At 46.8% G+C, this 14045-nt stretch overlaps 1 protein-coding gene across 1 annotated transcript in view; it reads right to left on the reverse strand.

The window, feature by feature from the left end:
• The window catches only part of igf2r (insulin-like growth factor 2 receptor), a 54381-nt gene that overhangs the window by 20569 nt on the left and 19767 nt on the right, over positions 1–14045 (reverse strand). The window contains exons 7-23 of the mRNA XM_056427720.1: positions 9055–9163; positions 8677–8836; positions 7285–7474; positions 6053–6156; positions 5073–5237; positions 4819–4962; positions 4520–4675; positions 4253–4390; positions 3327–3477; positions 3044–3212; positions 2823–2938; positions 2034–2193; positions 1689–1865; positions 1511–1606; positions 1268–1369; positions 411–573; positions 48–224 (exon numbers count right to left, since the gene is read on the reverse strand). Of these exons, the coding sequence (XP_056283695.1) occupies positions 48–224; positions 411–573; positions 1268–1369; positions 1511–1606; positions 1689–1865; positions 2034–2193; positions 2823–2938; positions 3044–3212; positions 3327–3477; positions 4253–4390; positions 4520–4675; positions 4819–4962; positions 5073–5237; positions 6053–6156; positions 7285–7474; positions 8677–8836; positions 9055–9163 (2477 nt within the window). The remainder of the gene's footprint in view (positions 1–47; positions 225–410; positions 574–1267; positions 1370–1510; positions 1607–1688; positions 1866–2033; positions 2194–2822; positions 2939–3043; positions 3213–3326; positions 3478–4252; positions 4391–4519; positions 4676–4818; positions 4963–5072; positions 5238–6052; positions 6157–7284; positions 7475–8676; positions 8837–9054; positions 9164–14045) is intronic.

The following is a 14045-nucleotide window of genomic DNA, read 5'->3' on the forward strand; positions in this document are numbered from 1 at the left end:
TTTAATATTCTGTGTGTGTGTGTGTGTGTGTGTGTGTGTGTCCGTACCAATGATCTGGCAGTCAACTGGAGCAGGGATGCAGGCCAGCGCAGTGGAGAACTCAAAGAAGGCGTTGTGCACCACGTGGGTCGCAGAAGAACTCAGGTCCTCTCGCAGCAGTTTTAAGGAGCCGGGTTGAGCGGTCATATTACACACAAAATTGATGGTGAAGGTGTCCCGAGTCGCTGATGCAGAAGGGAAATGTAGATAGAGGGGAAAAAAAGTGCAGAGTTAAGAAAATGTTTCATCTTTAAACATCTTCAATGTTTGAAGTCACACAGCTGTAAATACAGGATTACGCAATGTCGCCACAGCTGAAGTGAACTACTGCATGTTGAAACATGAGACTTTGGGTCAATGTGATTCAATACCCGTGGGCTCGTCCAGGTTCCCCTTGTACGTTAGTGTGAGCAGGCCATCGGTGGAGTACTGGAGGGTCTTCTCCACCCCGACCGGGCTCAGCGGATGCCCCTCATCCAGCTCACAGCCGGCCATGCCCGCTCCGCACTCTGCCACGTCAGCGCAGATGTTCACCTACAGGGTGTTGAGGAGGAAGGGTTACACTTCTGTCGTATTTTGAAGGGGGTGCTGGCCTTATATTTCAGAGACAAAAGTATCATGATGCTTTTAAAACACTATGGGAAAAAAGAAAAGGGAAAGATTGGAGTGATGCATGCAAAGCCTCTTTTTCTACTGCAGGAACTTCTCCCAGAGACTAGGAACCTTTTGAAGAATTCATTGCGTTTTGACGGGACACGGGACATGGTATTTACTGCTGAACCGCAGTGTGACGGTATAATTTAAGAGCAGAAACAGAAAATAAGCTATTTTGACAATTGATAAATTCTTGTTCTTCAAGGAAAAAGCTGAAATGTCAATATTTAATTATTTGTATTGGTTGGTGATGGTTCACTACTCTCAAATATGATATAGACATATGAAAATATGAAAAGATGAATCCCTCATTGTAATAATTGTTGGTTGCAGTGTTTTAAAAAAAATGTAAAGCTTTATTAAACACCCAGTTTATATAAATAAGATAATACAATAAAATCCCATACTGTTGGGAGCATGACTGGCCACAACACATGTGATACCAGAGCCATATAAAAAGCTATGTGTATAAACAGCTCCCACACTTCAGCTACATCACACTAATACATCGAAACAATGCATGAGAGATGCATTATTTATGTTTCGCAAAGTGTCATGACTCAAACTATCTTACCCGGAATTCTTTGCCATTCGCTTTTGTCGTGTATCCAGTCTTAGAAGCCAAAAGCTGAAGGTTGAACTCAAAGCCAGTGTTGGGATCCACCACGGCACAGTTCTGAGACACAAAGACACCATTTCCAAATATTGTAATTATATACATTTCCCAGCGTCACATCTTTCCATATTGTCGTCTCATCCGCATGCCTACACAAGCGAAACACGGGATGAGAGGATGTTGTAACGCAGCTGGACTCACGGTGTTCGTGGTGGTTTTAATAGCGCAGGCCGCCCTGGTCTCCCACATGAAGTTGGCAGTGCAGTTCTGGTAAATCAGGAACCTCGGGCCCATTGACTGCGGAACACAAACAGAGCCACACCTCAGACGCCGAGCGTCAACAAGCAAGCGCTCCGCTGGATGAACAGCGGCGACTCACCACCGTTCCTCTGGAGCAGACCAGGTGGATGCGCGTGGTGTGCGTGAGCGTCAGGCCGTCCGACACGCAGGCCGAGCCGTCTGTGAACTCCAGCAGCAGCCGGTCCTGCGCCTCGATGATCGGCCCTCGCTTGGAAATACCCATGTTGCTGACGGACACGGCCTCCTTCGGGGAGCCCTGAAGACAGAGAGAAGGAAACGGCTCCTGAATCTAATTCCTGGTGTTTTGTATCTTTGACCGGCTATCACATGCGTTTATGAATGTTGCCGTTTTAGAAAAGGTGCATTACGGGATATTTTCATAGTTTAAAAAAAAGTTAAAATTCTGTTTCTGGACTTCACAGACCTGCTCGGAGATGTACTTCATCTGGCAGATGGACGCATGGCGGTCGCAGCCCGGTACAGCGTTGATAGGCCGACATATGTTGATGTAGTACTTCTTCAGGTTCATGGAGTCAGACAAATCCATGACCTGCCAGTTGCTAGTGGAGGAAGAGCGTGACAAGCTGGAGGCAGAAGAAGGGGACAAAATATGATTCTCTTTCTGTTTGTTCTTTTTTTATCTTGATTGTGTCAATATTTGAACAAGTGGGTTTTGTACTACACCATATTAAGGCCATCGTAGGTTAAACAAAATTAATGATTATGGAGGGAAGTGGGGATAATACCCGGAAATGTGGTACATTTATGAGAGAGAAAAATGACATTTATGAGAGTGTTATAGAATCATACATGATGATGATTTAAAAAAAAAAAAAAGTTTATGGAGTTAGTGTCATGGAACCACTTTGCTTAACTTTCCTCGATAGGATCAAGCTCATTACACCAAAAGCCACCACTTGCCATGTGTTATGCTCGAGGTGGAAGATCTACTCAAAATATACTAATAAAGAAATACTTAGCCCATAAATCACAATATTATCGTAATATTGCAGCTTTGAAGATAAACTACCGTTGGGCCTATTCAGAAGAAAACAACATAGTGTTATGAGTTCTCTTATTAATTACTCCCTCCCCAGCTGCAGATTTATTTTCTACCTACAATGTGGTAAAGTACGCCAATGCAGTAATGTGTATGTCGTTTTGTGTATCTTGGTTGCTCGGGGAATTAACACAATATGTATGCGTGCATTACCTGGATAAGTCGTACTGCTCCAGAGTGGTGGGATCTGTCACCAGACACTCGTGAGGCCTTTCAGGACATGCGTAGGATGTATACCAGCGGAAGTTATACGTGTAACTGTCCTCAACCTGGATGCAGAAAATTAAGATTAAAAGTACAAGTCACACAGAGGCTAACCAAATACCATAAATAAACAAATGTAGTCCATCAGCAACGTGGAGAGAAAGTTTTACCTGGAATTCGGGATAACCAGCTCCAGCTTCCGGGTCACAGAGGAAAGAGATGAGCGAGGATCTGAGAGTGTGTTCTTTGTTGTTGTACTGGGAGCCGTTACTGTAGGTGAGCTGGATCAGGCCATCGTAGTACGACAGGCGGGAGTTCGCTTCCCCAAGACTCCAAGCACTGATGTGGTGGAAAGAAAAAGTAGAATAAAAGATCATATTGTCAACTATGTGGTTGTGGAGAACTCCAGCAGTGTGTGAATGAGTGCTTCCTGCTTGCGTGCCCATGCCGTACCTCTTTTCGACCTGGCACGTGCCGGCCTTCTCGGGACAGCTGGCCGCCTTGACGGCACCACAGACGTTGATGTAGTAGTCGTAGTTGCCGCTGGTGAGGTTGTAGAAGCCACCGGCGGCTTTGGAGAGAGGCGACAAGTCGAAGGAGAACCCTGTGGAGCAACGCAGGCCAGTTAGAGGAGCATGAGAGTGGAGTCCAAACATCCATCGTGGTAAATAACCGTGATCTCAATATTGATGAACAAATCCTTGGGATTATCATTGTGGCCATAATCTTGCTGCCGTACTTGTTTCCTCTTGAAGAGTCGGGTCACTTCTTAAATACGTGTCTATTAGAGCTTCTGCTTGTTTTCCCTCAAAGACTGAATGTTTCATGAAAGCGTAACTCTAGAACCAATTTAAAAATAGACTGACGGACAGCTTCACAAATTAGAGGATTTGATACTTTTCTACATTTTATACACTCGTAAAATATATTTGGAATGTTGGTTGGATTATACGTCCAGTTAAAAGTTATTTTTCCGCTTGGACCTTATTTTCCCATGTTTTTTTGTCATGGTGATTAATGGGGACCACATTTTTTGGGGGTATTTATCCAGTAAACGAGTTGCGATCCAATTGTTCGGGGCAATTCCTCATCCTCATTTGTGAAGCTGTCAATTGATTAGTTTAGAAAGTAAAAGTTGCAGCCTGAAGTCGAAGCCCTCTCATGATTTCAGAAAGGGATGACTCGGCTGGAGGAAAACTCACAGCAGATTAAAAAAAATTAGGATTGGATGCTCAAAACACGACGGATCACGGTAGAGGTTTTGAGCTAAAACGTATTAATCATAATTGCTTCTTTCTCGCCTTTCCTCCCCTGCTGGGTTTTTCTGGCGCAAGGGAAATATTGATCAGTCGGTTACCGCGGCGATCAAACGCTCATACCAGCCTGAGGATCCTCCACTTTGCAGTCGTCTCCCTGAGTCTTGGAGAGGACGCAGGCGGTGGCAGTGTACCACTCCAACTCGTACACGCATCCATCAGAGGAAACACTACGAAGGACGGGAGCGCTCTCCAGATCTCCTGCAAGGAGGGTGAGAAGGAGAAAAGGGGAAGGTGGAGACAATTAGACATCAATTAGGGAGAAACACACATCAAACAAATTAAAGATAAATATGTCTTGATGACCACGCCTCTCTTTGTTCAGCCTACCCGGTTTGCACTTGAGGGTCAGGATAGTTTGGATCCTCGTCTTTTTATTGATGCAGAAGCTTCCATCGGTATACACCAGTCGGATGTCGTTTCCTATATTTGTCTTCTGGGGAGATGAGAGGAAGCTGCCCAGGCTGATGGCCCCGAGTGTCTTATCTGAGGGAGGGAGGGGAACAATCAATAAACTAAGGCTACAACTATGCCGGGAACTTTCATGACTTTGGCAACGTGTGTACAACTCCTCGGCCTCCCCACGTCTGTCTAGCACCGTCATGCTCCCCCCTTGCATAGACTCTTACCCACGGCACAGATGGAGGCGTTCACAGGGCAGTTGGCAGCTGCACCCGTCTGGATGAGTTTGTGACAGACATTCAGGTAGAAACGGGAGTCCGGCTTTGGAGATTTAGCATCCACCGCCTCCCAGTTCCCACCGGCATCTGAACCTGAAGCAGCCCAGAGAGACACGGAGGAAAGGTGAGGCTTCAGCAACAACGGGCGGAGCGGGAAAGGTTCTACATTGATGTGGCTGTGGCCACAACCAATTGCTTCTCACCAGGGTATCTTGTGAGGGGTGAAAGGTCGTAGTGTTTGTTGTCGTCTCTGACTCGACACAGTAGATTCTCTTTCTCCTTGACGCAGGCGAAGGCCGTCTCCCAGTCAAAGTAATAAGTGCAGTCCGTCTCCCCCGCAAAGACGGGATTCCCTCGCCCACCGTTGGCTGCAGAAAGTGAGGCAGAGCGTGGGTTAAGGGCGAGTTTTGACGAGATTCCACCTGACTGACAATCTTTCATAAATGGTGCTTTACTGCCACCTTACCAAATGTACAGTTTGAAAATGTGGCAGTAAAGCACTTAAAATCACTCAAGGTGGCAGTAAAGCACTATAATCCAGGATTTGGGGGACAGATTTTTTGAGAAACTCTGAATTGTAAAACTAAAAAATACAAATTGTCGTATTCCTTATACGACATTGTATTTTTTTAGTTTTACCTGTAAAATGTGGACAGGGAGAAAGCTAGAGATAGTAAACACAAGATAATAAATGTTGTGTTCCTTTGGCTCAGACAGTATAATGTTACACAATAAAAAAACAAGATGAAATTCATCAAATGAATCCTCCTAATTTCACTGACAAAGTTCATTGTTTACAGGACAAATAGAATGAACATAATATATAATAGGAGAACCATCTTATGATAGCAGTACGTCTTAGAGGGGGTTGGAGGTTCAATCCCCGCCCTAGTCGATGTGTCCTTGAGCAAGACACTTAACCCTGCATTGCTCCCTGTTGCTGCGTCTACAGTGTATGAATGCAACAGGATTGTAAGTCGCTTTGGATAAAAGCGTCAGCTAAATGACATGTAATGCTGTCTGCCCCCATGTAATCCTTTATACGACCTCAGGGTGGTGCCAAAATATCATCAGATCAGAAGTAGCATTGGAGTATTATAGACATAAACAAAATACACCAGAAATAATGTCAACAAAAAATGATGATTGTGTGCTAATAATCTTCTTGAGAAACTTGTCTTACATGCATTCTTGCTGCACTCAAAGTTGATGATGGTCATTCTCAGGAAGCCGGAGGAGCATCTGACCCCATCTGGGTAGATCAGAGTCAGATCTCCATCTGAATAACTGCAGATAAAAACAGGGTTGAGAGGTTAAAAGAAAATGTACCGGCACTGTTTAAGAAGTTACACCTGTAATGTCTGTGGATCATTTCTGACCCAGACTGGTTTTCTTTTCTTTTTTTAAACACAATTCACAAATAAAAGGCTACAGCATTAAGATGTGGTGGCCGGTAGCTTCTGTGGACTTTTTACATTTCAGTTTGAACGAGCGTACGTTATACGACAGAATTACACTAATCAACATTGGAAAGGTAAACGCAGGGTTGGAGTAAAGTTAGGGCTAACATCTTGTATCACAATATATAGGTCTTTATATATCATGATATCAATCTGTATTACAATATGATGCTAGAAATAAATAGTGTACATGAAACTTATTTAATTAAGAACTTAAGGACTAAGTAACCAGATTTTTGGCAAGATTTTAGTTATAATGCTTATTATTATCACATTATAGTTGTGGTATTGTTATAGATTGCGGACCCTGTGTTTAAATCCATAATGCTTGGTGATCAAACATATTTTAAGTTGCTGGAATTATTTACGGCTGTTATTTGCTCAGTGTTTTTGTTGCTGCGTTCCTCTTGATGCATATTCAAAACAACGCATCGCAGGAATCCACTCCTGTTTTTGTCTTTTTGCTGCAACCGCATTTCTTTGTTCAAACCCTGCGTTGCAAGATAACAAGTGATTCTTCAACAAAGAACTTTGTGTTAACAAGTCAAACAGAAAGGTTTGGCAAGCGGGCAAACAGGTTAAAGAAATGTGAAGGTGTTTTACAGGACAGAACAATGGCACGATAAATAACACAGCTTCAGGTTTCAACATCAGCAAAGCAGCCCGATTCCTGCTCGCTGATGTTTTTACAGGATACAATTTATTGCTCGACTGCAACATTCAAACTAAGCTCTCCATTGTTCCCTTGTATTAAAGCAAAACTCACTTCTGTTACTACAAAGTCTTTGTGAAACCGTGATTTTTGTTTCCCTCTCAGTTGATTGCACCATCAAAATCAAAAAGGAGCATCAGAGCTGACTGACAAGCAGAAAATACAAACGAACTCTTGACTTGAAACATCAACCAGTGGACGGACTGACTGACAGACACACACACACACACACATACACATTACCGTAATGTCTGGTTCTGATATCTTCCAGCCACCTTCTTCACGTCGCCGGTCTTCTTCACCTGGCAGGACGATACAAACTGGTGTTCTCCACATTCGTTAGTGGGGATCTCTCCACACACGTTCAGGTAGTAGACGTAGCTGTCAACCCCGTCATTGGGCCCAGAGTGTGCGTAGTATGGGGCTTCTGTAGCTACACACACACACACACACACACAAAGCAGCAATGTAAATTGACATATTTGTCCAGTGACTGATTATTATCATCATCGTCTTATCGTAAGTACCAATGGACCGTGTTGTCACATTTCTAGTAAATCTGATTATATGGGCAACAACACTAACAGCAATCAGCTTCAATTCAGCTGTATCTGACTTTAAACATAAGAAACCACGTGCATGAACTCTGAGACGGAGTGGGACTTTTTTCTTCTTTCTTTCTTCTATTTCTAACTATGAGCTGACAAAAAACCAGGAAGGCCAGTACAGTTTACTCATGAAGCTACTTCCACTGACTGGGATAAAAACAGCGTCCCTGTGAGCCAATCATTCTTGCAGGTTATATATGTTATTGTGGAGAACACAATAAAGGAGGAACCATCGATCAGAGTTCAGCAAGATGGGATTCCAGTTTGTCTCTTCCATGTCTCTAGCGTGGAAACCACTGATAAGAACCAGGTGGAAGAGAAGATGATTAAAAATGTTCAGCCTGTTGGCTGCTGCTCACTCCCTCAAGAGGTTCAATGAAGCAAGAGGCGTATTGCTTTTATAAAGGGTCATTATATACATGTACTGGTGTTTTATAAAATAAATAACAACATAATATTCACATAAAATCACAAGTAACACATTTAAAAACAAAACAGAACAGCTGATACCACAGAGGTACATCTACCCTTTTTTTTTTTCTGTGCCAAAAACTGACTAGAGCCTAATTTTGCTCCATTTTGGTGAATGTTTGAAAATCCATCTCTGAACCGAGCACAAATTCTGTTTCGCGGTCAGACCGACCCGGATGCTTTAGACTTTGCCCGTTGCCATGGTAATCGCATCCAAATGCATCCTTGTTATTTTGTTCCCGCTATGCACTACCTCTCTTATACTCTGACACAACTCGCCACGGTCAGGTGTGAGAGACGTAGATACAGTCGGCCCACAGTGAGCCGGCCTGGAGACGCACTCGGATCATAATCAAGGACAAGAACGATCCGTTTTATAATTGCGGTATAAAAACCTGAGATTAGAGCATCTTATAATTAAAAACTACGATAAGTTAAATGAATTAAATATTTAGTTGTTATGGGGTTCGGTGACAGTCTCTGGCCCCTGGGGTGCTAGTTTAGGGCCCCTGGGGTGCTAGTTTAGGACCCCTGGTGTCGAGGAAGAAGTACTTACAGCTCAAGGTGAGAGGCGTGAGGTCTATGGAGATGTCGTGCTGCTTGCTGGTCATTTTACAGGTGTGGCTCTCCAGGTAGTCTCTGTGACATGCGTATTCGGTCACCCACTCCACCTCGTAGCGACAGTTCGACCCCGCTGTCATCTTAGGAGTGCTGCCCTGGGAAACCAAAAGGACACGTCGATTAAAGCGGGAACCGCAAAGTTGTCTCCGATACCAGTATCAGAAAAGCTAATACACAAGTATTAGGATTGGTATCAAGAAAGAAGGAAGATTGTTTCTTAACGTCTCTCGGAATCAAAAGTGTGAGCACCAGATTAAAACAAATCAAGTAGACAAAAGTTTGGATAGTGTGTGTGTGTGTGTGTGTGACCTACTGAGTGTCTGCTCGACGGACAGATGAAAGTGATGGTGACGGCAGGATCGTGCTTGTTGCAGAAGTCCGGCGGAGTTGAACCAGCAGCGACTTCATAGTGCAACTTCAGTCTTGAGAGGAGACAAGAAACTAAATCAGCGTTTCACTCAATAACATTCAAAGTGTCTCAGTCCAATGTCTACTCCACAGACGTCTTAAGCCGGGGTTACACGCGCCTTCACAACGCAACTTTTATGATCGAATGCGCCCTTCTAGAAACCTAAAATGTTTGCGTGTATATATTGCGTAGTCATATTTCATTTCCTGTGTATTCTTTACAATGAATGTATCCTGTTTTTGTTGCTGTTCACTCTTCTTTCCTGCAGTACAAGAAGACATGCTTTATTGAAGAATAGCTGCTGACAAAGCTCTGCTGATTCGATGATAAACACATGCTTACATCAATTCTTCCCAATAGAAGGGACTCGGGCCCCCGACGTTCCCCCTCTCTTCCCTTTACTCTCAAGAGAGAGCGAGGACCTACCATGTTGGAAGAAGAGGACGGAGACCTATGTATGCCGGGTTTTTCCTGGGTCAAAATGGGTCTTCGGTGCTTCCAAAAAAAAAATTTCTTCTATTTATTTCTATTCGTGCAGGTCGGGCTGTTGAGTGAGTGATCAGCAGCTGGCCGCTCTGTCTATTCGCGCACCTCACAGTTGCGTATTGATCAGACAAGAAGAAATGCTTATCAAGTCCAGTGTCTCCCCTACTATTATAACAGGGTGAAATCTCCACCCGCCACTGTAATTTTCGTCTCCCCCATGTCATAGGCGCTCGGGAAAACGGCTTAGGTGCGCGCCCAAATTTTCTCTATGCAGGAAAAACCCTGCACACACACACTCTGGGTTTTGTAGTCTTTTACTGGATGCCATCTGGGTTCGTTTGCAGTTCCTGGAGAAGCTGTCTACGGATAATATTCTATATAATATTAAAATTATGAACCCAGACACGAGGGCTTGATGGTCCGACGTTTGTGGGACTTGCACAACATCTAAAATAGTGGTCATCTCTTCAGTGGTGGACGGCGGAAATGAACTGTTTCCATGGCGATAAGCCATGAGGTTGACAAACAGGGGAAACATTTTACAAATGTGTTAGTATTTATTATATACAGGGTCGACGGAACTCCGATGCCGGCGCGTGCATCGCTCAGCCGGGATGCGCGCACACAGATGAGCACACTCTCACTAGCCCCCCCCCCCCCCCCCAACAACTCTTCTCGGCTCGCCTCAGCCGTGATGCGCGCACACAGGAGAGCATCATGTGATCAAGTGTGATGTCATTTGATGCAATGCTCCGCCCCCTTAAAGTTGTCCTTTGTAACATCAAATAGGTTCTGGAGCGGCTTTGATCTGTGTCACAACACATGTGTGACATCATGTGTGACATCATGTGTGACACAGATTAAAGCCACTCCAGAATCTATATATAGCAGCAGATGCATTACTTTTTCTCACAGCTTCTACAGCTTCCACAGCTTCCACAGCAGGATATTACTGACAACCAGCCATTCAAAGACTAGCAAAGTATTTTACTGCGCGCCACAGTCACTAATAAACCACCACTGTCTTATTATATACGCACCACAGAGATCGTCAACACACATCCACTTCTCCACTCTACTAAATGGATCGCGGAAATACCCAAAGAAACGGCGCTGGCCGTCCTCAAGCCCGTCAACAAGTACATCAACAAGGCCGTGCACAGGGTGGTCAACAATTCCGTCCTCAGGATCGACCACAGAGCCGTCTCCAAGGTCATCTTCAGAGAGGTCCTCAAGGTGAGAACCGACTTCAAGGTGAGAACCCTCCTCAAGGCCGTCCTCAGGAACGTCCTCCAGGTGGGGTCAATCCTCAAGTCTGTTCTCAGGAACGTCCTCAAGGTCAACATCAAAGCCAACCTAAGGAAATTCCAGGATCTCCGACACATACAGCCAGTCTGAAGTGGATTATTTTTTGTCATGAGGATACAATCAATAATCTCAAGAACCAGCTCCAGAAGAAGGACAAGAAAATTATTGAGCTGCAGAAAGAGAACAAACATCAAAGCAAGCTGGTAAGCCAGACCACTGAAGCGCTGGAGCAGGAGACAAGTGAAGACATGGAAAAAAAGAGTTCAGCGACACTGACAGCTGAGCCTCCACTGGAGGAGGAGATCAGCAGTCTCACTGAGACTGTTGAGACCCAAAGCCAGCTGCTCATCGAGAGCAACGACGACCCTGAGCAGGAGAAAAGCGAAGACCTGGAAACTCTGAAAGTTGAGCCTCAGGTGCCTCAGGTGCAACTGAGCCAACTGGAAGACAGTCTCACCCAGAAACTTGAGACCCAGGTCTGGAAGGACAAATTCAACGCTCTTGAGCAGAAGAGCGAGCTGAGAGAAAAGTGCTGGGAGAATAGCATCAAGAACTTGCTCTCAGAATGCAGAGCTGTGGAAGAGAAATTGGAGGAGCAGCTCGAAGAGACAGCACGTTTGGAGCTGGAGAAGCAGGTCCTGGCTCTGTATCAACAGACCCACGAGTCAGAAGTCGAGCAGCTCACGGATCAAAGCAAGATCCTGGAGGAGGAGATCGACAGTCTCACTGAGACAGTTGAGACCCAGGTCTGGAAAGACAAATTCAACGCTGTTGAGCAGAAGAGCGAGCTGAGACTAATCTTCTGGGACAAAGAAATCAAGAACTTGATCTCAGAACACAGAGCTAAGGAAGAGAAATTGGAGGAGCAGCTCGCCGAGACACAGTTGGATCTGGAGAAGCAGGTCCTGGCTCGGTATCAACAGACCCACGAGTCAGAAGTCAAGCAGCTCACGGATCAAAGCAATATCCTGGAGGAGGCGATCGACAGTCTCACTGAGACAGTTGAGACCCAGGTCTGGAAGGACAAATTCAACGCTCTTGAGCAGAAGAGCGAGCTGAGAGAAAAGTGCTGGGAGAATAGCATCAAGAACTTGCTCTCAGAACGCAGAGCTGTGGAAGAGAAATTGGAGGAGCAGCTCGAAGAGATAGCACGGTTGGAGCTGGAGAAGCAGGTCCTGGCTCAGTCTCAACAGACCCACGAGTCAGAAGTCAAGCAGCTCACGGACCAAAGCAAGAACCTGGAGGACCTCTGCCTTTGGCTCAAGAAGAAGACTCTCGGCACCTTTGGGAGAAAGATGCAAGACAGAGTCACAGAGCTGGACAAAATGAAGAACAAGATGCAGGACAGAGTCACAGAGCTGGAAAAAATACCCATTCCAAAAAGAAAAAAATAGGTATACCTGCCACCACAGGGCCGTCTCCGAGGTCCTCAAGGTGAGAACTGACTTCAAGGTGAGTACCCTCCTCAAGGCCGTCCTCAGGAACGTCCTTAAGGAGGGGGCAATCCTCAAGTCAGTTCTCAGGAACGTCCTCCAGGTGAGAGACGTCCTCAAGGTCAACATCAATAGGTAGGTGGGTGGGTGGGTGGGATATCATGATACCCATCCCAAAAAAAAAAAAAAAAAGATCTTCTATACCATACCTGCCACCACAGGGCTGTCTCCGAGGTCCTCAAGGTGAGAACTGACTTCAAGGTGAGTACCCTCCTCAAGGCCGTCCTCAGGAATGTCCTCCAGGTGAGGGCCGTCCTCAGGAACATCCTTAAGGAGGGGGCAATCCTCAAGTCCGTTCTCAGGAACGTCCTCCAGGTGAGAGACGTCCTCAAGGTCAACATCAACAGGTAGGTGGGTGGGTGGGTGGGTGGGATATCATGATACCCATCAAAAAAAAAAAAAAAAAAAAAAAAAAAAAAAAAAGAGTGGGTGGGTTGGTGGGTGGGACAGGAACAAAAACGATCAGACCCAGAACAAGCAGGAAGACACAGACTAAATACACTGGGGAACGAGACACAGGTGGAAACAATCAGGGCGTGGCTGGGGGACCGGAGCCGGCGACGGAGCACCGGGGACTGGAGCCGGCGACGGGGGGAACCAAAGCCTGCGACAGAACACCGGGGACTGGAGCCGGCGACGGGGGGAACCAAAGCCTGCGACAGAACACCGGGACTGGAGCCGGCGACGGGACGAACCAAAGCCTGCGACAGGACAGCGGGACTGGAGCCGCGACGGGGAACCAAAGCGGCGACAGAACACCGGGACTGGAGCCGCGACGGGGAACCAAAGCGGCGACAGAACACCGCGGACTGGAGCCGGCGACGGGGGGAACCAAAGCCTGCGACAGAACACCGGGGACTGGAGCCGGCGACGGGGGGAACCAAAGCCTGCGACAGAACACCGGGGACTGGAGCCGGCGACGGGGGGAACCAAAGCCTGCGACAGAACACCGGGGACTGGAGCCGGCGACGGGGGGAACCAAAGCCTGCGACAGAACACCGGGGACTGGAGCCGGCGACGGGGGGAACCAAAGCTGGCGACAGAACACCGGGGACTGGAGCCGGCGACGGGGGGAACCAAAGCCGGCGACAGAACACCGGGGACTGGAGCCGCGACGGGGAACCAAAGCCTGCGACAGAACACCGGGGACTGGAGCCGGCGACGGGGGGAACCAAAGCCTGCGACAGAACACCGGGGACTGGAGCCGGCGACGGGGGGAACCAAAGCTGGCGACAGAACACCGGGAAATGGAGCCGCGACGGGGAACCAAAGCTGGCGACAGAGCACCGGGACTGGAGCCGGCGACGGGGGGAACCAAAGCTGGCGACAGAACACCGGGGACTGGAGCCGGCGACGGGGGGAACCAAAGCTGGCGACAGAACACCGGGGACTGGAGCCGGCGACGGGGGGAACCAAAGCCTGCGACGGGGGTGAGGGGGGGGTCTCTTTCGCGAAACCGCCACCTTATCGTGGTGAAAGAGTTTGAGAGGCTCAGTGATCCTCGGAGCTGTTGTCCGGGGCATTAGACCCTGGTCCACAGGTCTCGGGGGAGAGTCCAGACTAAGAGCGGTTTATGAGCAATATTGACTTCATTATATTTCATTTATC

Source organism: Pseudoliparis swirei, chromosome 12, assembly GCF_029220125.1.
Source record: "Pseudoliparis swirei isolate HS2019 ecotype Mariana Trench chromosome 12, NWPU_hadal_v1, whole genome shotgun sequence".
Taxonomy (NCBI): Eukaryota; Metazoa; Chordata; class Actinopteri; order Perciformes; family Liparidae; genus Pseudoliparis; species Pseudoliparis swirei.